The 27121-nt window shown below is 40.8% G+C and overlaps 1 protein-coding gene across 1 annotated transcript; it reads right to left on the bottom strand.

Moving 5' to 3' along the window:
* Positions 1 to 2333: 2333 nt before the first annotated feature.
* Positions 2334 to 24338, bottom strand: LOC138967511 (uncharacterized). Its single transcript, XM_070340073.1, has 3 exons — positions 24127 to 24338; positions 11324 to 11546; positions 2334 to 9956 (listed from the first exon to the last, which is right to left on the bottom strand). Exons 2-3 carry the CDS (start codon positions 11500 to 11502, stop codon positions 9761 to 9763), a joined length of 375 nt encoding a protein of 124 aa, XP_070196174.1. The 5' UTR covers positions 11503 to 11546; positions 24127 to 24338; the 3' UTR covers positions 2334 to 9760.
* Between the last annotated feature and the right edge of the window lie 2783 nt (positions 24339 to 27121).

Below are 27121 nucleotides of genomic sequence, written 5' to 3'. Positions count from 1 at the left end.
AGAACATACAGCGGTTTCATACACTATTTTGCCAGAAAACGGAACTTCATACAGTTTTAACGTTGGAACACGGGTGCAAAAGTTCGTCTGCTTGTCCCATTCGAAGAAAGAACATTTCCTAAGCGATACCAAAACATGACCAGAACACACACTATCTGCCTTTACCGGCACAGCAGAATAACAACATAACTGTGTGCTTGATTTTAGTCCAAAACAGGGAAACTGACAAGAAGTGTTGACAGAATTGATTGATTTTCCCTGAACTATACAACCGCGCATTATTCAATCGCCAGCGCAGGTAGACTGGTTGAGTGATTTGGATTCGATCAAACTTTCGCACAAAAACTCCTCTTTTCTTTGAATAACTGAAGAAAGGAGGAATAAAGAGGTTACATACCTCGTCTCAGTGATTATCAAAAATAATGGTCTCAGTTCGCGGTCACGAAAAAGCTCGCTGAAGCTCGCATTTTTCATGATCCGCTAACTTCGACCATTATTTTTGATAATCACTGAGACTCGGCATGTAACCTCTACGTCTCCACACGTGGTTCTTGTCCACATACAAACCCCGGCAGAGTTATTTCCGGAATTCGTCTATTAGGACAGCCTTAGAGAAGAAGCATCTAACGTATTTACACCCCCGGTATAGGGGTGTGTATAGGATTCGGTCGATGTGTTTGTTTGTTTGTTTGTTTGTTTGTGTGTTTGTGTTCGCATATAGATCTCAAGAATGAACGGACCGATCGTCACCAAACTTGGTGAACAGGTTCTATACATTCCTGAGACGGTCCTTACTAAAATTGGGACAAGTCAAATACACGGTTAGGGAGTTATTGGTGGATTAAGATTCTACAAGGACTTATAGAGGGACATATTAATGGTCAAAGGGAAATAACCTTCTCAGTTGGTGGCAGTGAGAATGGTAAGGACGGGGGTGTTTTTCCTACCTCGGAGGAATTTCTTGTTTATTTTTATTTTGGTGGCTTTGAAGGCAGTTTTCTGATGATGACGATCTTAATTATACGCGTCAGCTACTGACCTGGAATTATTTCGTTTCATTCTGTGTATTCCTACCTTGTAATGTGACTTTTTTTCTGGTTGTAAAAGTGGAGACGTTACTTCATCTGCATCTCCAAATCCTTCAGTTTAATTGGCAAAACTCTTGCAAGAATTAAAAATCGAGTGGGTGACGATAGTGTGTTGGGCGTTAAGCAAACAAACAAACAAACAAACAAACAAACGATAGTGTATTGTATTACCGGCAATGGCCTTTGGAGTGATTTCTTCTTCTTCTTCTCCTTCTTCTGCGATACAACTCCCATGTACACTCGTGTTTGAGTTTTTCCTCGTAGCCAGCCAAACAGTTTATGCATGTTGGGTACACTGAATAGAACTCTTTCTTTCTTTCTTTATTTGGTGTTTAACGTCGTTTTCAACCACGAAGGTTATATCGCGGCGGGGGAAGGGGGGAGATGGGATAGAGCCACTTGTCAATTGTTTCTTGTTCACAAAAGCACTAATCAAAAATTTGCTCCAGGGGCTTGCAACGTAGTACAATATATTACCTTACTGCTGGGAGAATGCAAGTTTTCAGTACAAAGGACTTAACATTTCTTACATACTGCTTGACTAAAATCTTTCCAAAAATTGACTATATTGTATACAAGAAACACTTAACAAGGGTAAAAGGAGAAACAGAATCCGTTAGTCGCCTCTTACGACATGCTGGGGAGCATCGGGTAAATTCTTCCCCCTAACCCGCGGGGGGAAACTCTGCTTTAACGACCTTCAAAAATCTAAGAATAGCGGGAGTCTTGAAATGGAGGTAAATTTACAGAGGCTATGGACAGAACATCTGAGAAAGAATGGTTTTAAAAAGGAGGAAGTCATAAATTAGGGGGCGGGGGGGGGGGGGGGGTCGTAAAAGGGAGGCTCCGCTGAATGTTAATGTTTCATAACCCCGGGCACCGAACTCTCTCTTGCATAGAGTGATTTGATGAACTCAGCAACATAATAAATAAGTGGTCATGTCTGGAGTCGATTTTATAATCCTATTTGAAACACACACACACACACACACACACACACACACACACACACACACACACACACACCATTGCTCCTAACCTACCCAACCTCTGCCTCTCTATCCAGAACCGTTTCATGATATTTAAAAATTAGCCTTCATTGGTCAGTATTTTACCTTTACATTTTTTAAGCTGCCTGCATGATGCCAAAATATTTGAACAATTAGAATGTTTATGAAATGATCAATTCCTGAGTGCTTCCACTTTGCTTCATCGTCTTGTACTGAATCACAAACACAAAATATGTTATATATATAATTTATTATGATCAATTATGACACAACATTGAAAAAAGTAACAAAAGCATCCAACAAAATAACAGATGTGTAACAATTGATGAGTGTTTTTTGGTATACACATTGCAAGGTTTAGACTTGGGTACTGCTAGTTGGTCATCAGTGACAATTTATTCCTGATGCATATCTGTCAATGAAGTCTCAGTCTCTTCATATCATTATTTACTGTTTGTGTATGGACAAAAACAAATGACTTGCGGAAACACATTGAGAAAAAAAATGTATATATAACAAAACTGGATTTTTGAGTGCAATACATGGAACAGTTTGCTGCCTTGGGGGATAATTTGAGCTGAGCATTTGACTCGATCACTCACACTGTCTTAGTGAACAATCTGAGCTGCTCATAATGACTTCACGATTTTATTAAAAAAAAAAAAAGGTCTGAAATGACAATGTATATGTAAAATATTCTATTTAAAGCTAATTCGGGAGTAATCCATGCAAACCACACAATATCATACCAATAATATCATTCGAATTCACTCTAAGTCATCTATACTACTCACAAAAAGTTAAGGATCACTATGAGAAAACAGGTGCTCAATAAAATCAGTTCGTTACTGTTATTTATTTCTCAGTCAAACCAAATTGTTATGAATTCTTGTTCAGCTGTAAGTGGGCGATGTTGTGTTAGTGGGAAAATTGCACGGGGTTTTCTACTACTGAGCTTGGTAGCAAAAGAAAAAGCGGAAACTTGCGAAAAAGGACCTTGTTTTGGACCGTTCAGCCCGACCACATTGCACAAGTCACATGGAAAAACCATTATGCACGTGCAAGCACTGCTGTTTATGTGTGAGATGCTGTCACTTGCTTGGCTTTTTGAGAAGAGATACCACCAGTATTAGGCATTATCTTACAATGCCTCCACGACGAAAATTGAACGCGTTTGAGAGGGGACGAGCTGTTGCATGGTTCCAAGATGGTGTCCCCAAGCGAGAAGTGGCCAGACGACTTCATGTGTCCATCTCGGTCATTGTCAGACTGATTCAACGTTTCACAGCCACTGGGAGGGTCCAGGAAAGACGCAGACCTGGGCGACCAAAGAAGACAACTCCACGTGAAGATCGTCTCATTGAACGACTAGCCTTGCAAACAAGAACAGCCTCTTCCAGCATTATTCGAAGGCAGCGGAGGGTGGCTACTAACACCAACATCAGCCAGCAGACCATACGGAATCGCCTTCATGGGTTTAACCTCAGTTCTCGTCGCCCAGCTGTACTGCCACGCTTAACTCCAGCCCATAGGGCAGCACGCCGCGCCTTCTGAAGACGTCACGTGAGGTGGACACGTCAGCAATGGTCCCAGGTCCTGTTCAGTGATGAATCACGCTTCACCCTGAATCACAACGACGACCAACTGAGGGTCTGGAGGCGCCAAGGGGAACGCTACATTGACACTACTGTCCAAGAAAAGGTGGCCTTTGGTGGAGGTTCTGTAATGTTCTGGGGGGCCTTCAGCCTTCACCACAGAACACCCTTGTTTCATGTACAGGGTAACCTGACTGGCCTCCGATACCGGGATGAGATCCTTCGACCGCTGGCTGAGCCTACACTGCAGCAAATGGGACTGCAGGCTGTCCAACAGGATGACAACGCTCGCCCCCACAGGGCAAGGGTGGTCAACGACTTCCTGCAGCAGTCTGGAGTCAACCGAATGGAGTGGCCAGCATGCAGTCCCGATCTCAACCCGATTGAGAACCTCTGGGATGAGTTGGATCGCAAAGTGAGGAGCAACCACCCCCCTCCCAGGGTTGTCCAGCACCTCTACCAGATGCTGCAGGCTGAGTGGCAGGCGCTTCCACAGAGGATCTTCACCACCCTGGTCAACTCTATGAGGACTCGCTGCGTCGAGTGCCAGAACAGCCAGGGCGGTTACACGCATTACTGAACTTTTGGGAGCATCTGAATGCCATGTCTTGTGATTTCAACAACTTTGTGAAATTAAATTTCGATACGTACACACTTTGATAAAATGTACAGACCAAACGATTGCTCAAAATTTAAGGAAATGTTGTATCGTTATCACTAAAGCATTGAATTAAACGTTTGCCAAATACCAACGCATTGGCTTTCTTATTTGGAAAGTTATGAATTTGTGTGCAAGTGATCCTTAACTTTTTGTGAGTAGCTTATGATCTTGCATTACATAATCTGGATTCTTAATGGTTTCCAATAAAACGACGTTATGATAGTACTGAACGCATACATTTTTTAATAATAATAATAATGATATGAATATGCAGCTACATGTAACAGTAACAAAAAGTAAAAGAAGAGATGTAAAGTCCGCTTCAAACTATGCCTACATTTTAAATCTATAAGAGAAGAATGCAAAGACCTGTGTCAAAACGTCCAGTGTGCAAAGGCAGATATATATATATATATATATATATATATCACAGTACATGTACAACTTTGAGTTACACTTACAGATATTATATTGACAAATGAGGTAGCAATGTTCTCCCTTCACATATTCCCAACAACTCCCTTTCTGGCCATTCCCTGTGAAATAGATAAATCTTTGCGTAGCTTAGTATGTACATGTTCATCCCCGAGTACGCAGTACTAGGGTCCAACAGACTTTAATTGTGTGTCTGTCTGTGTATCTGTCTGTCTGTCTCGACTTAACAGCTTATTGCTGGGAAACTACTGGGCGCAGTTCGTTCAAAAGTTGATACACTAACTTGATAATAGGTCCGATTGATCGTATTAAAACTTCATAATGTTACCTGGGACCTAAATGCGAAATATTCCACCAAAACGACTCTTAACGGGGGGAGGTTTGGCGGTGGGAGTACAACTGCCGTGCAGCTAATGGAACAGCCAGCTAGCTGGTGCGAATCACGTCCGCCTATGGCCAAAGTGATCTGGGATCGATTCCCGGCATGGGCGGTCTATTTTTTTGTTGTTTTTTTTTTTTTTTTTTTTTTTTAAATTCTTGTTTACTATTGTTTATTATGAACGTTTTAATGTTTCATTTTACTCTAATAATTTTTTTAATTGTGTAAAATAAATTAAATTTTTTTTTTTAAATCCAAGTGATCCGGGTGGAAAGCGATTCGTCTATGGCCAAAGTGATCAGGGTTCGATTCCCGGCATGGGTGGTCTATTTTTTTTTTTTTTTTTTTTAATTCTTGTTTACTATTGTTTATTATGAACGTTTTAATGTTTTATTTTACTCAAATAATTTTTTTAATTGTGTAAAATAAATAAATAATTATTATTTTTTTTTTTTTTTAAATCCAAGTGATCCGGGTTCGATTCCCGGCATGGGCGGTCTATTTTTTTTTAATTTTTTTTTTATTCTTGTTTACTATTGTTTATTATGAACGTTTTAATGTTTTATTTTACTCTAATAATTGTTTTAATTGTGTAAAATAAATTTAAAAAAAAATTTTTTTTTTCTTTTTTTTTTTTTAATCCACGTGCACAAGACAAAAACTTTCATACTGGGGGAGCGAGCCAGTCTGAAGAGTACTCGGGTCCAGCGCCAGCGTTTTTTATACATTAATATTGCTATTTCTCTGGACATTTTGTATTCACAGTAAAGAAATTACAAAAGTATTTGTCTCAATTTTGGCTGTTCCATATCCCTCCCTCTGATTATTATTTCTTTTGGTTCACTCTTTTCTTGTACTTTCCAGTATTTCCAAATGTATTTTTCTTTCAAAAAGTAATTGGTCACTAATGCTCAACTAAATTCTGGGATAATTACATTTTCATATATTTATTTTTGTTTTTAAGAATTACTGGTGACCACAGTTGCGGCTTCAGCTATGAAATAGGTAGTGTGACTTCATGATCTTTGACTTTGGTCAAAGCTGGTGCAAATTATAATGAAAGCACAAGTTTGAAACTTAAACAAACAATTAGTTTCACAGACACGACTATTTCAGTGGTCTCCAGTTAAAAAGTGACGTTTTGTCTTCCATGCCCAGCAGCCAAGGCCTGAAATTCAAAATCTACCGTCAAAGTTTTCCCAAAGTAAACTTTATCCTGATTTAACTTAGCAAAGATCATGATACATCTTCTGATGAAATTAAATACACTACACAGACTACTGCTTTATGCAGCCTAAACAAACACAAACTGGACATCCAGATACAGATCTCACGAAGAGAACCTGGGCCATTTCATTAAAGTCATAATTATTAAAGCACAGCTATACCCATCAGGTTCAGTCTCTCCTATACATGTGGATGTAATATCTTCAGAAATATATGTATATTGCAACATGGAGTACAATTGCTTTTTTAAAGGCACAGTAAGCCTCCCGTAAACCATGACAGATACTGTCAAGCTTTTACACACAGTACAAACACCCTTCCATTTGAACGCTCACCAAACAGGAACATCCTAGGTCATCCAAAACTTCGAATTGTACTGATGTTGTCTTGATGAAAAAAGAATTCTTTTATGATTTAAGAATGCTTGTGTAACAAGCTGTCAATTTATTATTTAGATTTTAAAAGTTAGGTCTAGCGCCAAAACGCACCACGGTCCGATTGTCTGAAAGACAATCCGCAAAATTAATTCTTTGAAAATTGCTCGCTCTTTGCGTAGGGCACCTAGGATGTTCCCGTTTGGTGAGCGTTCAAATGGAAGGGCGTTTGTACTGTGTGTAAAAGCCTGACAGTATCTGTGATGGTTTACGGGAGGCTTACTGTGCCTTTAAGTAGAGAAGTCTCTCGGAGAGCACAAAGAGTCCAACAAAGTACATTGGTACCTGCAACGTGAGGCCCCTCTGATGACAAGACACCTCATTATAAAGGACACCTTCTGTTGTCCCTCTGACCAAAATAAACCTGTCAAGACAGGCCACCTAAAATGTGGATGCAATTTTGGCTTTTCCCATGAGGGTCTTTTCACCACAGGTACAACGTACGGAACCCCCCAATTAAAGACCTCCCCCCTTTTTAAGACCTTGATTTTTTTGATTTTCTTTTCATTACCTCTGTAAGTTTGTTTGTTTGTTTGTTTGTTTGTTTGTTTGTTTGTTTGTTCGTTCATGGGCTGAAACTCCCACGGCTTTTACGTGTATGACCGTTTTTACCCCGCCATTTAGGCAGCCATACGCCGCTTTCGGAGGAAGCTTGCTGGGTATTTTCGTGTTTCTATAACCCACCGAACTCTGACATGGATTACAGGATCTTTTTCGTGCGCACTTGGTCTTGTGCTTGCGTGTACACACGGGGGTGTTTGGACACCGAGGAGAGTCTGCACACAAAGTTGACTCTGAGAAATAAATCTCTCGCCGAACGTGGGGACGAACTCACGCTGACAGCGGCCAACTGGATACAAATCCAGCGCGCTACCGACTGAGCTACATCCCCGCCCACCTCTGTAAGTAAAGTTTACTCCATTTTAAGACCTCTAAAAATCTGAGAAAATCAGGTCTGAAAAACGAGGGAGTGCAAAAATGTGAGTAAATTTAAAGAGGTTATGAAAAGAAAATCTGAAATGACAAGTTCTTAAAAAAAGGGGGCGGGAGCCTTAAAGGGGATGTTCTAATGTATGTAAATGGTCTGTTGCTGTTAAAGGGCAGCTGTTGGGTTGTGGCTCTCAAAATCTGTTCATCAGAATGACTTCTCATGTAACTGAAACAATACTTAAAAGTTACTTGGTGATTTTAACAGCTTGATAACACAAGTCCGAAGATTTTAGACATGCTACAATGTCTTTAATCGAAGAAAGTTTGCATTCTTGGCCGAGTCAATGCAGCCCGCTCGAAAATTACTTCCCTTGGACGCGTGACGTCAGCCGAGGAATCGGCCGGGTTGAACGGCGCTCTCTTTATACCGAGTAGTGAGCGCAATCGGGTTGTCTAGTCAAGCCCAAAAGCATACTTCACGGGTAGGTGAAGAGAAACTTAGGATGGGGTGTCATCTCCCTGGCCAAAATTTCGCAGTAAAAAACGGAGTTTATAAAGTGTCTTCCGTCCCCCTCCTGCTTTTGTTCAGGTGTTCCCACTTGAACCCTGTTTTTGTTCAACTTATTGGCATATAATGTCACGCGTCGAGGGACACAAACACACACACACACAAACACACTCACACACAGACACAAACATGCACCCACAAACACAAACACACACATACACACACACACACACACACACACCACACACACACGTGTAATCACACACATACACAAACACACACACACACGTGTTATCACACACACACACACACACACACACACACACACACACACACATACGTGTTATCACACACACACACACGCACACACACACGCACACACACACACACACACAACACACACACACACACACACACACACACACACACACACACACACGATAACCATCACAATCACAGTTTGACAAATTTTTTTGCGGCCGAACCCCCTCCCCCATTTTCCACACTAGATCCACTGTTGCTTTGTCTTCGTCTCTCTTCCCTTTATCTTATCTCGTCTACCTACTTGAGTGAGTAACTGAAGAGGTATTGTCATTATCTCTTTCCTAGATTTTCGCACCGACAGAGTTGGTTTTTGTCTTGAATTCAGTACCGCACACGTACACGGTAATTGGCGTGACACCTCAAGCGGACCTTCTTCAGTGTAAAGTGTCTGCTGACCAGGGACACGAGGGTCTGTGGTTGAGCAACTTTATGGTTTAACCGGGTGGACTGGGGGAGTAGCAACAGCATGTGAACCACTTTAGAAATAACTTGTGAAGGTTGCAGTTGGTCAGATCAAAGAAGAGAAGATGGGAACATGGGTCCTGAGAAGATACCACCACCCTAATACTTTACTTTGTGCAAGAATCAATCACGCGCACAGCATTACAGATGCCCAGCTGTACTCTGCATTGTACTGTAAACTTCGCAGCGGCCTTATCGGGTTCCTCGGATGACGTCACTGCCAGGCTAACGCTGCGGCGTCTCTTCTTGTGCTGACAGAGTTGTCGGCCGCGGATTTTGAGTCGTTTCGGCCTGCCAACTGCTTCGTTTTCTTGCGGATTGTGAGAACTAGCAGAAAGTTTCACTCATTTTCATGGTTTCAAACTAATGATAAAAGTATCTTCTTCTGGACCAAATCAACAGTCTTTAGTTGAATCCATTCGGAAAACTCTTAAACGCGTGTTTGCACGCGACTCCGCGCATTTTTGGGGCCAGGCAACCCGACAGCTGCCCTTTAAATCAGAGCTCGAAGAAAAGACAAGGCCAGCAGAGCTACACGTCACAGGTTCTGAACAAGCGAACTCATTTGGTGATAAAAAAAAGGGGGAAGTCTTAAAATGGGGTAAATTTACAGTGGTAATGAACAACAAATCAGACAAAAAATGAAGGTCTTCAAATGGGGGAGGTCTAAAATTGGGAGGCTGCACTGTACCAGCGTACTTGATTGCTTAATAATCTTTGAAGTAGAAGAGGGCCCAGCACATGACGAAGGCCGCGGACAGCTTGTGCAAGGCGTGGAAAAAGAAGCTCGAGAAGCTGTTTGCGTTGTGGATGGAGTGTGGCCCCTCCAGGCAGAAGTACAGCAGCGCCACCCACACGCTCAGAAGCAGGGCATCCTTCCATGTGCGCAGGCTCCAGTGATTCCTGTAAGAAAGAAGGCAAGATACAGTAGGGATTTCAGTACAATGGACGTTTTCTATAACGACCACCTGATCGACCTTTCTATAACGTCCTCCCACGTGCTCTCCCGCCAGTGTCGGTGATTCCTGTAAGAAAGAAGGCAAGATACAGTAAAGATTTCAACACATGCAGGGACCTTCAGTGATTCCTGTGGGAAACAAAGCAAGATCGATACAGTCAGGATTTCAGAACAATCAAACCTAGCTGTCTATATACGACCACCTGATGGACTTCCAGTGATTCCTGTGGGAAACAAAGCAAGATCGATACAGTCAGGATTTCAGAACAATCAAACCTAGCTGTCTTTATACGACCACCTGATGGACTTCCAGTGATTCCTGTGGGGAAGAGTAAGGGTTTCAGTGCAGTCAAACCTGTCTATAACGACCTCCCACGTGCTCACCCGACAGTGATTCCTGTAAGAAAGAAGGCAAGATACAGTAAAGATTTCAGCACATGCAAGGGACCATCCAAGAGACCTCCAGTTATTTCTGTAGGGAACAAGGCAATATATACAGAAAGGATTTTAGTACAGTCCAACCTGTCTATAAAGATCATCTGATGGACCTCCAATGATTCCTGTGGGGAAGAGTAAGGAATTCAGGACAGTGGAACCATTCTCTAACGACCACCTGATGGACCTCCAGTGATTCCTGTGGGGGAGATGGCAAGATACAGTCAGGATTTCACTACATCCATTGGACCTCATTGATTCCTGTGGGGAAGAAAGCAAGATACAGTCAGGATTTCACTACATCCATTGGACCTCATTGATTCCTGTGGGGAAGAAAGCAAGATACAGTCAGGATTTCACTACATCCATTGGACCTCATTGATTCCTGTGGGGAAGAAAGCAAGATACAGTCAGGATTTCACTACATCCATTGGACCTCATTGATTCCTGTGGGGAAGAGTAAGGAATTCAGGACAGTGGAACCTTTCTGTAACGACCATATGATGGACCTCCAGTGATTCCTGTGGGGAAGATGGCAAGATTTCAGTCAAGATTTCAGTACTGTCAAACCTTTTGGAGAAACAGGCAAGATTTCAGTCAGGATTTCAGAACTGAGAAACCTGTCTATAACAACCCTCTGAGGGACCTCCAGTGATTTCTATGAGGAACAAGGCAAGATTACAGTTTGAAAGCTTCTGAGCCATATACTTGCTATAGTTTGGAAAAAATCAAATTTTCTATGAAAACCACATTGTTCATACTTGGTTTGAGAACAAACGCAGCATATGTGAATTGGATTTTTTCAGATGATGAAGATCAAAACACACACAGACACACACACATACATACATACACAGTCACACACACACACACTTACTCAATGATAAACTTGATCATGACGACAAGACCAGCGTCACAGATGAGAGCCGAGAGAAGGTAACGTTCGCCAATCATGTGACCCCAGGGGGAGTTGTGCGCGTACCACAAGAAGGACACAGCCTCCGCCAGAACCACGGCGATTACCATGGCAATGTTGAAGTGAATCTTGATCTCCATCTTGCTGAAATTTCAGGGGGTAGCCTCTAGTTCACCTTGGTTTTCTGTGGATTATAGATAAAAAAAAATGTTGTTGCTGATGATGTCAGGAATTCTTCATAAACAGTGCTTTGTAATCTGTACTTGTAATTTGAGGTCCTTTCTACCATTCCCTCCACACACACACACACACAGCCACACACAGTCACACACACACACACACACACACTCACTCACACAAACAAAGATGGAGAGAGAGAGAGAGAGAGAGAGAGAGAGAGAGAGAGAGAGAGAGAGAGAGAGAGAGAGAGAGAGAGAGAGAGCGCGCGCCTTTGGTTCCAGGTACAGACAAAAACAGAACTATACAAAGAAAACTAAAAATAATGGTTTACACACTGTTGCTGCATCATAAAATCAAACCAAATCAATCACACTTCAACAATTTAATCAGCTGCAAAGTGAACAATGCTATGTGAACTTTTCAAATTCCTTCCAAGACAAATGCGCAAGTTTCCATGTCAGATTCCCTTGTTCTTAGTTCTACATTGTACTCACAGAGCAAGTTTCCATGTCAGATTCCCTTGTTCTTAGTTCTACATTGTACTCACAGAGCAAGTTTCCATGTCAGATTCCCTTGTTCTTAGTTCTACATTGTACTCACAGAGCAAGTTTCCATGTCAGATTCCCTTGTTCTTAGTTCTACATTGTACTCACAGAGCAAGTTTCCATGTCAGATTCCCTTGTTCTTAGTTCTACATTGTACTCACAGAGCAAGTTTCCATGTCAGATTCCCCTGTTCTTAGTTCTACATTGTACTCACAGAGCAAGTTTCCATGTCAGATTCCCCTGTTCTTAGTTCTACATTGTACTCACAGAGCAAGTTTCCATGTCAGATTCCCTTGTTCTTAGTTCTACATTGTACTCACAGAGCAAGTTTCCATGTCAGATTCCCTTGTTCTTAGTTCTACATTGTACTCACAGAGCAAGTTTCCATGTCAGATTCCTTTGTTCTTAGTTCTACATTGTACTCACAGAGCAAGTTTCCATGTCAGATTCCCTTGTTCTTAGTTCTACATTGTACTCACAGAGCAAGTTTCCATGTCAGATTCCCTTGTTCTTAGTTCTACATTGTACTCACAGAGCAAGTTTCCATGTCAGATTCCCTTGTTCTTAGTTCTACATTGTACTCACAGAGCAAGTTTCCATGTCAGATTCCCTTGTTCTTAGTTCTACATTGTACTCACAGAGCAAGTTTCCATGTCAGATTCCCTTGTTCTTAGTTCTACATTGTACTCACAGAGCAAGTTTCCATGTCAGATTCCCTTGTTCTTAGTTCTACATTGTACTCACAGAGCAAGTTTCCATGTCAGATTCCCTTGTTCTTAGTTCTACATTGTACTCACAGAGCAAGTTTCCATGTCAGATTCCCTTGTTCTTAGTTCTACATTGTACTCACAGAGCAAGTTTCCATGTCAGATTCCCTTGTTCTTAGTTCTACATTGTACTCACAGAGCAAGTTTCCATGTCAGATTCCCTTGTTCTTAGTTCTACATTGTACTCACAGAGCAAGTTTCCATGTCAGATTCCCTTGTTCTTAGTTCTACATTGTACTCACAGAGCAAGTTTCCATGTCAGATTCCCTTGTTCTTAGTTCTACATTGTACTCACAGAGCAAGTTTCCATGTCAGATTCCCTTGTTCTTAGTTCTACATTGTACTCACAGAGCAAGTTTCCATGTCAGATTCCCTTGTTCTTAGTTCTACATTGTACTCACAGAGCAAGTTTCCATGTCAGATTCCCTTGTTCTTAGTTCTACATTGTACTCACAGAGCAAGTTTCCATGTCAGATTCCCTTGTTCTTAGTTCTACATTGTACTCACAGAGCAAGTTTCCATGTCAGATTCCCTTGTTCTTAGTTCTACATTGTACTCACAGAGCAAGTTTCCATGTCAGATTCCCTTGTTCTTAGTTCTACATTGTACTCACAGAGCAAGTTTCCATGTCAGATTCCCTTGTTCTTAGTTCTACATTGTACTCACAGAGCAAGTTTCCATGTCAGATTCCCTTGTTCTTAGTTCTACATTGTACTCACAGAGCAAGTTTCCATGTCAGATTCCCCTGTTCTTAGTTCTACATTGTACTCACGGAGCAAGTTTCCATGTCAGATTCCCCTGTTCTTAGTTCTACATTGTACTCACGGAGCAAGTTTCCATGTCAGATTCCCTTGTTCTTAGTTCTACATTGTACTCACAGAGCAAGTTTCCATGTCAGATTCCCTTGTTCTTAGTTCTACATTGTACTCACAGAGCAAGTTTCCATGTCAGATTCCCTTGTTCTTAGTTCTACATTGTACTCACAGAGCAAGTTTCCATGTCAGATTCCCTTGTTCTTAGTTCTACATTGTACTCACAGAGCAAGTTTCCATGTCAGATTCCCTTGTTCTTAGTTCTACATTGTACTCACAGAGCAAGTTTCCATGTCAGATTCCCTTGTTCTTAGTTCTACATTGTACTCACAGAGCAAGTTTCCATGTCAGATTCCCTTGTTCTTAGTTCTACATTGTACTCACAGAGCAAGTTTCCATGTCAGATTCCCTTGTTCTTAGTTCTACATTGTACTCACAGAGCAAGTTTCCATGTCAGATTCCCTTGTTCTTAGTTCTACATTGTACTCACAGAGCAAGTTTCCATGTCAGATTCCCTTGTTCTTAGTTCTACATTGTACTCACAGAGCAAGTTTCCATGTCAGATTCCCTTGTTCTTAGTTCTACATTGTACTCACAGAGCAAGTTTCCATGTCAGATTCCCTTGTTCTTAGTTCTACATTGTACTCACAGAGCAAGTTTCCATGTCAGATTCCCTTGTTCTTAGTTCTACATTGTACTCACAGAGCAAGTTTCCATGTCAGATTCCCTTGTTCTTAGTTCTACATTGTACTCACAGAGCAAGTTTCCATGTCAGATTCCCCTGTTCTTAGTTCTACATTGTACTCACAGAGCAAGTTTCCATGTCAGATTCCCTTGTTCTTAGTTCTACATTGTACTCACAGAGCAAGTTTCCATGTCAGATTCCCTTGTTCTTAGTTCTACATTGTACTCACAGAGCAAGTTTCCATGTCAGATTCCCTTGTTCTTAGTTCTACATTGTACTCACAGAGCAAGTTTCCATGTCAGATTCCCTTGTTCTTAGTTCTACATTGTACTCACAGAGCAAGTTTCCATGTCAGATTCCCTTGTTCTTAGTTCTACATTGTACTCACAGAGCAAGTTTCCATGTCAGATTCCCTTGTTCTTAGTTCTACATTGTACTCACAGAGCAAGTTTCCATGTCAGATTCCCTTGTTCTTAGTTCTACATTGTACTCACAGAGCAAGTTTCCATGTCAGATTCCCTTGTTCTTAGTTCTACATTGTACTCACAGAGCAAGTTTCCATGTCAGATTCCCTTGTTCTTAGTTCTACATTGTACTCACAGAGCAAGTTTCCATGTCAGATTCCCTTGTTCTTAGTTCTACATTGTACTCACAGAGCAAGTTTCCATGTCAGATTCCCTTGTTCTTAGTTCTACATTGTACTCACAGAGCAAGTTTCCATGTCAGATTCCCTTGTTCTTAGTTCTACATTGTACTCACAGAGCAAGTTTCCATGTCAGATTCCCTTGTTCTTAGTTCTACATTGTACTCACAGAGCAAGTTTCCATGTCAGATTCCCTTGTTCTTAGTTCTACATTGTACTCACAGAGCAAGTTTCCATGTCAGATTCCCTTGTTCTTAGTTCTACATTGTACTCACAGAGCAAGTTTCCATGTCAGATTCCCTTGTTCTTAGTTCTACATTGTACTCACAGAGCAAGTTTCCATGTCAGATTCCCTTGTTCTTAGTTCTACATTGTACTCACAGAGCAAGTTTCCATGTCAGATTCCCTTGTTCTTAGTTCTACATTGTACTCACAGAGCAAGTTTCCATGTCAGATTCCCTTGTTCTTAGTTCTACATTGTACTCACAGAGCAAGTTTCCATGTCAGATTCCCTTGTTCTTAGTTCTACATTGTACTCACAGAGCAAGTTTCCATGTCAGATTCCCTTGTTCTTAGTTCTACATTGTACTCACAGAGCAAGTTTCCATGTCAGATTCCCTTGTTCTTAGTTCTACATTGTACTCACAGAGCAAGTTTCCATGTCAGATTCCCTTGTTCTTAGTTCTACATTGTACTCACAGAGCAAGTTTCCATGTCAGATTCCCTTGTTCTTAGTTCTACATTGTACTCACAGAGCAAGTTTCCATGTCAGATTCCCTTGTTCTTAGTTCTACATTGTACTCACAGAGCAAGTTTCCATGTCAGATTCCCTTGTTCTTAGTTCTACATTGTACTCACAGAGCAAGTTTCCATGTCAGATTCCCTTGTTCTTAGTTCTACATTGTACTCACAGAGCAAGTTTCCATGTCAGATTCCCTTGTTCTTAGTTCTACATTGTACTCACAGAGCAAGTTTCCATGTCAGATTCCCTTGTTCTTAGTTCTACATTGTACTCACAGAGCAAGTTTCCATGTCAGATTCCCTTGTTCTTAGTTCTACATTGTACTCACAGAGCAAGTTTCCATGTCAGATTCCCTTGTTCTTAGTTCTACATTGTACTCACAGAGCAAGTTTCCATGTCAGATTCCCTTGTTCTTAGTTCTACATTGTACTCACAGAGCAAGTTTCCATGTCAGATTCCCTTGTTCTTAGTTCTACATTGTACTCACAGAGCAAGTTTCCATGTCAGATTCCCTTGTTCTTAGTTCTACATTGTACTCACAGAGCAAGTTTCCATGTCAGATTCCCTTGTTCTTAGTTCTACATTGTACTCACAGAGCAAGTTTCCATGTCAGATTCCCTTGTTCTTAGTTCTACATTGTACTCACAGAGCAAGTTTCCATGTCAGATTCCCTTGTTCTTAGTTCTACATTGTACTCACAGAGCAAGTTTCCATGTCAGATTCCCTTGTTCTTAGTTCTACATTGTACTCACAGAGCAAGTTTCCATGTCAGATTCCCTTGTTCTTAGTTCTACATTGTACTCACAGAGCAAGTTTCCATGTCAGATTCCCTTGTTCTTAGTTCTACATTGTACTCACAGAGCAAGTTTCCATGTCAGATTCCCTTGTTCTTAGTTCTACATTGTACTCACAGAGCAAGTTTCCATGTCAGATTCCCTTGTTCTTAGTTCTACATTGTACTCACAGAGCAAGTTTCCATGTCAGATTCCCTTGTTCTTAGTTCTACATTGTACTCACAGAGCAAGTTTCCATGTCAGATTCCCTTGTTCTTAGTTCTACATTGTACTCACAGAGCAAGTTTCCATGTCAGATTCCCTTGTTCTTAGTTCTACATTGTACTCACAGAGCAAGTTTCCATGTCAGATTCCCTTGTTCTTAGTTCTACATTGTACTCACAGAGCAAGTTTCCATGTCAGATTCCCTTGTTCTTAGTTCTACATTGTACTCACAGAGCAAGTTTCCATGTCAGATTCCCTTGTTCTTAGTTCTACATTGTACTCACAGAGCAAGTTTCCATGTCAGATTCCCTTGTTCTTAGTTCTACATTGTACTCACAGAGCAAGTTTCCATGTCAGATTCCCTTGTTCTTAGTTCTACATTGTACTCACAGAGCAAGTTTCCATGTCAGATTCCCTTGTTCTTAGTTCTACATTGTACTCACAGAGCAAGTTTCCATGTCAGATTCCCTTGTTCTTAGTTCTACATTGTACTCACAGAGCAAGTTTCCATGTCAGATTCCTTTGTTCTTAGTTCTACATTGTACTCACAGAGCAAGTTTCCATGTCAGATTCCCTTGTTCTTAGTTCTACATTGTACTCACAGAGCAAGTTTCCATGTCAGATTCCCTTGTTCTTAGTTCTACATTGTACTCACAGAGCAAGTTTCCATGTCAGATTCCCTTGTTCTTAGTTCTACATTGTACTCACAGAGCAAGTTTCCATGTCAGATTCCCTTGTTCTTAGTTCTACATTGTACTCACAGAGCATCAAATAATTGAGCCCTTTACCCCTTAGTACAGTGGCACCCCCTTTTAACAACTTCCAAAAATCTGAGAAAATCAGGTCTTAAAAAGGAGGGAGTCTTAAAAAGGAGGGAGTCTTAAAAAGGAGAGAGTCTTGAAAAGGAGGGAGTCTTAAAAAGGAGAGAGTCTTAAAAAGGAGGGAGTCTTAAAAAGGAGGGAGTCTTAAAAAGGAGGGAGTCTTAAAAAGGAGGGAGTCTTAAAAAGGAGGGAGTCTTGAAAAGGAGGGAGTCTTAAAAAGGAGGGAGTCTTAAAAAGGAGGGAGTCTTAAAAAGGAGGGAGTCTTAAAAAGGAGGGAGTCTTAAAAAGGAGAGAGTCTTAAAAAGGAGAGAGTCTTAAAAAGGAGAGAGTCTTAAAAAGGAAGGAGTCTTAAAAAGGAGAGAGTCTTAAAAAGGAGAGAGTCTTAAAAAGGAGGGAGTCTTAAAAAGGAGAGAGTCTTAAAAAGGAGAGAGTCTTAAAATGGAGGTACATTTACAGAGGTTATGAACAGAAAATCTGAAAAAATAAGGTCTAAAAAGGGAGGGTGTCTTAAATTTGGGGGATCTTAATAGTGGAGTTCAACTGTAAATTGTCACTTTCTGATAACCAAGTTCCTGTCACAAGGCTGAAAATTGCTGGTTGCACAAGCAAGGCTTGAAAATCCATGCCAATATACAAAAGCTGGACTGGAATTATTGACACACCTAACACCAGAGCCACAGGGCAGAACCCTCTAAAATAGCCTCCCACTTGACCAGCTGAAAGGTTTCAATGTGCTGATATAGCAAGCACTGGAATGGTCAGTTGCATTCCTTGTAATAAAGCTTAGCAATCAGTGCACTTCAGCCTTTTAGTTCTGGTTGAAAGCACAGCTATTTATTTCTAATTTGTATACATGCATATCATCTGTGATAGGACAAACGAATATGGGTTCTACTCTTACTTCTTTAACCTTAATTCTTTTTCTCTGCAGAAGAAAAATAAACTACTGACTGCGATGGACTTATCAGAAATAAACATCATGTGCCTGTGCCTGTGTCTGTCTCCCAGTTTCTGGACATGTCCTTTTTATCATGCTACTTCTCCGCATTTTTATCATACCTTTCTATACACCGATGTAGGTCAACTCACACATTTGATGTACATACCTGCATGTACACACCTGTATACTATGCACCAGCTGCAACTTTTTACACCCCCGATATAGGGGTGTGTATAGGTTTCGGTCGATGTGTTTGTGTGTTTGTGTTCGCATATAGATCTCAAGAATCAACGGACCGATCGTCACCAAACTTGGTGAACAGGTTATATACATTCCTGAGACGGTCCTTACAACAATTGGGACCAGTCAAACACACGGTTAGGGAGTTATTGGTGGATTAAGATTCTACAAGGACTTATAGAGACACATATTCATGGTCAAAGGGAAATAACCTTCTCAGTTGGTGGCAGTGAGAATGGGTGCAGTGAGAATGGTTATTTCCCTTTGACCAACGGGGGTGTTTTTCCTACCTCGAAGGAATTTCTTGTTTACAAGTGGAATCAGTTTTCTTTCTCATGACCGCAACGCTGAATGGAGATCAGACTTACAAAAAGTGAAATGATCCAGCAACCAAATCAAAACAATAGGCTCAGAGGGGAGCTATTGCGCTGAGAATTGCAAAGACTGACTGGCCAAATTGCCGGTGAGGAGGCGGTTACTGGGAAGACCATTGGACAGGGGCCATGTAGCCATGGTTTTCGCTAATTAACCTCGGTAATGATTGATACATTAATTAATGTATTTATAAATTGACGGCCTTGTAAATAACTTCCACTAATGTGAACTTATCAAGCGGAATGAACGGTTCATCTTTTGTCTATTGTTCATAATGAACGGTTCATCTTTTGTCTATTGTTCATAATGAACGGTTCATCTTTTGTCTATTGTTCATAATGAACGGTTCATCTTTTGTCTATTGTTCATAATGAACGGTTCATCTTTTGTCTATTGTTCATAATGAACGGTTCATCTTTTGTCTATTGTTCATAATGAACGGTTCATCTTTTGTCTATTGTTCATAATTGCACTTCTTTTTCTCCCACCACGACAACAAAAGTCTCGGCTTAAAACGAGTTAGTCAAACTAGCCAGAACGAAACTTGGAACTAATTATATAAGTTGTTTTTTTTGTTTTGTTTTTTTTTTGCCTCAGTTGCATGCACTCCGCTTCAAGCTGAAAAATAAATACAAAGAATAAAACCCTAAGTTGTTGTTTTTTTGTTTGTTTTTTTTTCTCTCTTCCTTTTCTCTTCTTTCTTTCTTTCTCTCTACAGCTGAGCGTCCTTCTTCATTGGCGTTTTATAAATTTATCAATTGTATGTGTTTTTCTACAATGGACAAAATCTTGCATCTTTAATGTTGGTTATTGTCTTACATATGTCTGTGTTTGGGTTGACTTAAGTGTTGTTTGTGGCGGTGTCATGATGGAGTTAACATAGTAACAATCACAATAAGTAAGAGGAAAAGCAAATTGTAAGCGTGCTAAAGTTTTCTTAGTAACAGTTCTCTTTTCATACAAGTGGTGTTAAGTGTAACAATGTAAGTTCCGCCTTTACCCCGGTACCGTTCTCCTTTTAGCGAAACGAAAGAAAGAGGGGGCGGTGAGGGAAGCCAGAAAAGAAGTATATATGATACACTATTCTACGTTTCGTATTTGTTTCTCTTTGTCAAACATTATTATAATATCAGTGGGAGTTCCGTATCTATATTTGCTTATGCACATCTTTCCTATCAAAATCAAGTGGTTTATATATTTGCATTTTATTGAGTCAGCACCATTAATATAACCACACAAAATATGTTCTATTCCAAAGACTATTCTTATTTTATATTTCTCATAAATAATTTGTTCAACGTATCTCCATAGCACTTTTATTTTCTTACAATTAACAAAAAAATGTTCAACGTAATCTATTTCGGTTGGACAGAAGGGGCATCTCTCACTATCTCGTATTCCAATTTTATACAGAAGAACATTTGTTGGATAAATCGTGTGTAATATTTTCCAGTGCAGCTCTCTTAATCTGGATTCTTGGGTTACATTTTTGGCCAGGTTCCAATGTGACTGGTCGACATTAATGCCAAACATATCACGCCAGAAGTTGATAGATCTCGGGGTAGTGTACTTTTCTTCAACAATATATTCACGGAATTGCCTGGCACTTTTAATACTCGTTTTATTGAAAAGAAGATTGTTTTGTCTATTCAATACAGGTTGGTTAGGATCATAATTGCTTTTCTTAATATATTCAGATACTGGAGTGGAGAAAAACACCCTGCCGCACATGTCAAACTTTTCAACTCTTTTGTCGAACAGTGTGGTCTAAATGACGTCTGGCGTATTTTGAATCCCGAGACTAGGGAATATACATGGTCCAAAATAAATATTAACAAGTTTATAGCCAGACGGTTAGACTATATTTTTACAACGGAAGAGGGAATGGACACTGTGATCGAGACTAATTTAATGTCTGTCCCAACATCCGACCACAGAGGTGTACGTATTACACTAAAACTCTCTAACGGCAAGAAAGGACCGGGTTATTACAAATGTAATAATCTACTCTTGAAAGATAAGCAATAGGTGCACAAAATTAATAGTGTAATTGACACTTACCTTGATGAAAATAAGCAGGAGAACCCTGAACAAAAATGGGAATTATTAAAAATAAAAATAAACGAGGAAACGATCCGATTCAGTAAGCAACGTGCAGTTTTCAATAAAAATAAGCAGATTGACACGTACAACAAACTTGAATCTTGTGAATCCGATCTTGCTAGGGAACCTGATAACGTCACTTTACTAAGAAAACGCGAAGAACTTAAAATTCACCTTGAAATTCATGAACAAGAGCGATTGAAGAGCGCACAAACGAGATCTCGAATTAAATGGATTGAGGAGGGGGAAAAGAACACCAAGTTTTTCCTCAATCTAGAAAAAGTACGGGCAAATGCAAAACTGTTTCCGAATATTGAATTGGAGAATGGAGACAAGATACATGACCAATTTGAAATTTTAAAAACACAAAAAGAATACTATGCAAACCTCTATAGCCGTGAAATAAACATACCTGATTTGGTTGTATCTAACAGTGTTGACAACTTCCTTGGCGAGTGCGAACTTCCTAAATTAAGTGAAAACGAAATGCAACAATGTGAAGGTATAATTACCATTGAAGAAGCCTCCAATGCTCTTAGGATGATGAAAAACGGGTCTTCGCCCGGTCTGGATGGTCTGACTACTGAATTTGTTAAAATATTTTGGTGTAAACTGAAGGATGTAATTGTGCAATCCTTTAATTACTCTTTTGATCATGGTTCTTTGTCATACACCCAAAGGGCAGCAGTATTAACCTTATTGCATAAGGGAAAAGATCTGCCAAAAAACAAACTTACAAACTGGCGACCCATCTCACTGACAAACACTGATTACAAAATGTTAGCCAAGTCTCTTGCAAATCGACTGAGCAAAGTAATAAACAAAGTGGTCAATGAGGACCAGGTCGGTTATATGAAAGGAAGGCATGTCTCATCCACTATAAGAACTATAGACGATGTGATTGAATATTGCAGAATTAATAGGAAACCTGGGATTTTATTAGCCTTGGATTTTCAAAAGGCATTCGACAGTATATATCCAAAAAATATATGATTTGTGCATTTCGTAAATTTGGCTTTGGAAAAGATTTTATACAGTGGGTAAATGTGTTGTTTAATGAAACCAGAAGTTGTATTGTGTACAATGGGTGGCTGTCGGAAAACTTTGATGTAAAATGTGGCATTAGACAAGGATGTCCGTTCTCACCGATGGCATTTATTATTGGTCTGGAATTTCTGGCTATACGATTTAGGCAGAGCAACGAAGTAAAAGGCCTTAATGTAACTTGTAGAAATATTTTAAATATTCTATTATACGCCGATGATATCACTTTGTTTTTGAGAGACGCGGATGACGTTACAATGGTTCTACAGATTATAGACGTATTTTCTGAGGTGTCAGGCTTGTGCTTGAATAAGCTAAAGTCTGAAGCAATAGGAATTGGATCAAGTAAAAATATCAATTTTAATTTTGAGGTAAAATGTGTTCGGCAGATTAAAATATTAGGAGTAAACTTTAACAGCGAGAAAAGCGCATCCGAAATTGAACTAAACTGGTCAAGTAAAATTGATAAAATTAAGCAAAGCATCTTCACTTGGGAAAAAAGGAACCTGGGCATTCCTGGAAAAATTTGCATTATCAAAACTTTTCTGCTCTCGCAGTTAGTTTATTTAATGCAATCTATTTGTATCCCTGACAAAGTGCTGCAGGAAATAAACACAATATTATATCGTTTTTTGTGGAGGAAAAAAGATTGTAATAAAAAAGCATTTGAAAAAGTAAAAAGAGTTGTTTTAAATAGCAGTACCGAAAAGGGTGGTATTGATATGATAGACGTCAAAACGATGCAAAACTCCTTCTTATGTCAATGGTTAAGCAAACTCTCATGCAAATGGACATGGATCCCAAACAAATATTTTGAACGGTTCGGTTGTGGCTTTGCCTGCTTTACTACAGCTATTCGACCGTCTAAGTTTAAGGGAATTGGAAGAATAAAATCGATATTTTGGACAGCTGTTGCTCGAACATGGTTAGAACATAATACAATTTCTCAGAACGATTGCGTGCAAGACAACTGCTTATGGAACAATACAAGTATAAGTTATCAAAATAACGTTCTGTATTATGAGAACTGGGCCCGGTCAGGCATTACGTATGTAGGAGACATGTTAGGTAATCACGGTATCAAGTCCTATCCCGCTATCCAAGCAAGTGTTGACGCTTCACCTGGCCTCTACATGGAATATATTGTAGTTCTAATTATATAAGTTATATATTACAATTACATGCACATCTAGAAACTCAATTTGTCAGGCTCTGGAGGACAAACAAAGAAGGGAACTCCTCCAAACTACAGTTTTACAAGGGAGTGTCACACGACTACTCGCTACAACCCTATCTTTTGCTAACACAAGAACACAGACAGGCTATGAGCAAACTACGTATAAGTGCCCATGACTTAGAAATCGAAAAGGGCAGATCGATACACGGGAACACCAAGGGAGGAAAGACTATGCAGAAACTGTGGAGTGGTGGAGGATGAACTTCACTTCCTTGATTCGTGTACAATGTATGCTCATCTCAGGCAACAGTTATTACCGAATACTTCCACCGGCAGTGATGAAATAAGAGTCAGTTCTTTGTTTACTGACAGCGACATCCAAAGGCAATTGGCAAAATATCGATTGTTTTCAACTACGCGGCAGATGCAATGCGTCTTCCGACTGTCCTCAATATTAGACAATAACTTATGCTCATCTTCAGGTCCTCTTTGTTCACCCTGTTCCACTTGGTTTTGTATTACATGTATGTTATGTTATATTGCTGTTTTTCCTGTACTTATGTATCTTGTATGTGTCAATAGGCTCTGTACTTTAATGACAATAAATTCTGATTCTGATTCTGATTCTGATTCACACCACACACACACACACGCAGAATCACAAACCCAATGCTTACTTCAAGCAGGCTTACCTTTAACCACAAAATAGGGTTGATAATTCTGGAAATCAGCGTTGAATGGCAATTGATACAACTGGAATGGCCAGTGGGAGTGGTCAATGGCAGTGGTCAGTGGTAGCGTCAGATAGCCGCGAAGGCGCCAAGCACAGAGAAGGGACAAATGAAGCAGCACTGCGAAGCGCGCACAGAACGGCCGAGGACTGAAATGGAAGCGGAGTTTGTTTTCATATAGGTCCCTGCTCTCAGGTCAAGGTGAAGGCAGTGCCCAAAACCACAGGCGCTCGATATGAACAACACACGAAAAAGTGCAGCCTGAGTGTGTCAAGTGTGTGTGTGTGTGTGTGCGCGCGCGCGCGAGAGAGAGAGAGAGAGAGAGAGAGAGGTCTGGTGTGTGTGTGTGTGTGTGTGTGTGTGCACGCCAGAGAGATATGGTGTGTATGTGTTACGGTGTGTGTGTGTGTGTGCATGTGCATGTGTGTGTGAATCAGTGAGAGAGAAATACGCAATACGCAAGCCAGCTAAACAAAACAACATGTTTTGGGTAGATAATGGATTGGACTTTCTCCATGTATGTAAAAGTTGCAACGTTGTGCAGAACTTTTATGATTTTTTTGTAGATTTTTAATTTGTTTCTTCCAGTTTTGACACGTCGATTTTCGGAGTACACTTACTGGCTTAGTTGAGCGGCGGCTACGTGATCACTGTTAAAGACATCTTTGATCCGAAAGGTGTGTCATTGAATTGGACGGCCATGGTAAAGAAAGTGTGAGTGAAATGACACGGGAATTAATGCTTTAATTAGGGTGCAAATGCGTTTGTCATTATGTCACTTTCAAACGAATCCCTATGCTAACATTTTATTGTTAAAAAAAATACAAAAGGGGACAGATTTGTTCCTGTTAATGCATGGCCATGTAATACAGACTCTTTGCAGCTACCACCACAGCTGGTTTGAAGAAAATTGCTTGTGTCGTTTCCGTTCGTAAGAGCTTCTCCTAAACAACCCTTTTTTACATTTAGTCAAGTTTTGACTAAATGTTTTAACATAGAAGGGGAATCGAGACGAGGGTCGTGGTGTATGTGTGTGTGTGTGTGTGTGTGTGTGTGTGTGTGTGTGTGTGTGTGTGTGTGTGTGCCTGTCTGTGTACCCCAGTTTCCACAGGTTTGGTTGCCTAAATCACCATAAGGCAACCATCCACACGTGGATGGCAACCTAAACTCTGGATGACAACCTAATTGTGTGGATGGTCGCTTCATTTAACACCGTTAAATTGACTTTTTTGACGGAAAGAATGTCATAACAATGTTCAAAATGACATTCTTTCCGTCCTCTATAGGCGACGAAATAGGTCAAATTTTGTGCATTTTTTAGTGCAAAATTCTTCGATGCCGGAGCGAGTACTGCACCCAGTGCTGTTGTAGTGCAAGTGCACTAGAAAGGCACTACACCCAGTGCCGCCTCTTAGGTAACCATCCACACTTTAGATACGTGTGTGTGTTTAGAGCGATACAGAGTAAACTACTGCACCGATCTTTATGAAATTTGACATGAGAGTTCCTGGGTATGATATCCTCAGACATTTTTTTCATTTTTTCGATAAATGACTTTGATGACGTCATATCCGGCTTTTTGTAAAAGTTGAGGCGGCACTGTCACACCGGCCCTCACTTTTCAATCAAATTGATTGAAATTTTGGCCAAGCAATCTTTTTTTTAACTTTTTTTTTAGATTTTATTTCTTTTATATACACAAAAACACAGCATAACATGTAGCATACACAGAGTTTATCACCATAAGGTATGGCTGTCTTAGCGCATACATACGCACATACCTAGACAAGACACAGACATAGACAGTAGTATTGTTGAGAAGACAGGGGACATGGAAGGGGGGGGGGGGGGAAACTGAGGTTGGGGGAGGGGAAGGGGGGGGTAACTGAGGTTGGGGGAGGGGAGGGGGGGTAGGTGGGGACGGTGGTCACACTTTAGCCTCCACAGAAGTATACATGGGGTTTAATTATGGCCAAGCAATCTTAGACGAAGGCCGGACTTCGGTATTGCATTTCAGCTTGGAGGCTTAAAGACTCAGCTTTTATTAAAGCTGTTTTTAAATCGGCGCAGCACAGAGGTTGTGGCATCGTGTGTAGCAGACGATTGCTTTCGTCAGCCTGGCTCGCTCCACCGGATGTTGCGTCAGATGTGGTCGCGCGCGCACCCACACTCTCACAACATCCGACAGACGCTATCTGTCAGCTCGTCGCCAGATTTTGTATTGTATTGTATTGTATGGGGAGATTTATATATTGCGTTTTTTAGATCTTCATTATCTCCAATGGCTCTCACGGACGATTCTATGATGCAAACATTCGAAGAGTTTGAGATCGCTCCCGCCACTGCTGCGCGCCTTGAAACCCTGGGGTTTCACTCTCAGCAATCGCTTGAACTCTTGACTCCCAATTTGGTGGACACGTTTTCTGTTCTGCCTCTAGCCCAGCGGCTCTTGCTGAAATCTCTTATCAGAATGCTCCAGCGACCAGCCACTGATTCGGCTTCTACCTCTCGTCACACTCCCGATCAGCAAACTGAGGCTACTCCGCGAACCACGGTCCCGAAGCCAACACCAGAGAACGTGACAGTGAGGACCAGACAGAGAGTGGTCAGCGAAATAGGCCCGCAAAGAGAGCAACAGCGAGCCCAGCCACAGTCACACGCAGTCGCCACGGACTTTCTCGATCTTCAGTGCCCTCCCCTCTTCTGGCCCATCTGTCACCGCCAACAACACAGACCACTCCCACCACCAGACGGGAGGTACGCCCAGAGATATATCTCACTTCATCTCTCTAAATACTGCTCAAGCTTCCTCCCGCGCTGAAAATGGAAGCGTTGACTATCTGGCGATGGTAGATGGTCGCCTGGCCATAGCGGAAAAGAAGACACCCCTTGACAAAGTCAATGTCCCTCAATATTTTGAAGCAGCCCTAAAAATACATGAGGAAATGATATGGAT

The sequence above is a fragment of the Littorina saxatilis genome, linkage group LG5 (genome assembly GCF_037325665.1).
Source record: "Littorina saxatilis isolate snail1 linkage group LG5, US_GU_Lsax_2.0, whole genome shotgun sequence".
Classification (NCBI taxonomy): Eukaryota; Metazoa; Mollusca; class Gastropoda; order Littorinimorpha; family Littorinidae; genus Littorina; species Littorina saxatilis.
This window is presented reverse-complemented; position numbering and strand designations above follow the sequence as displayed.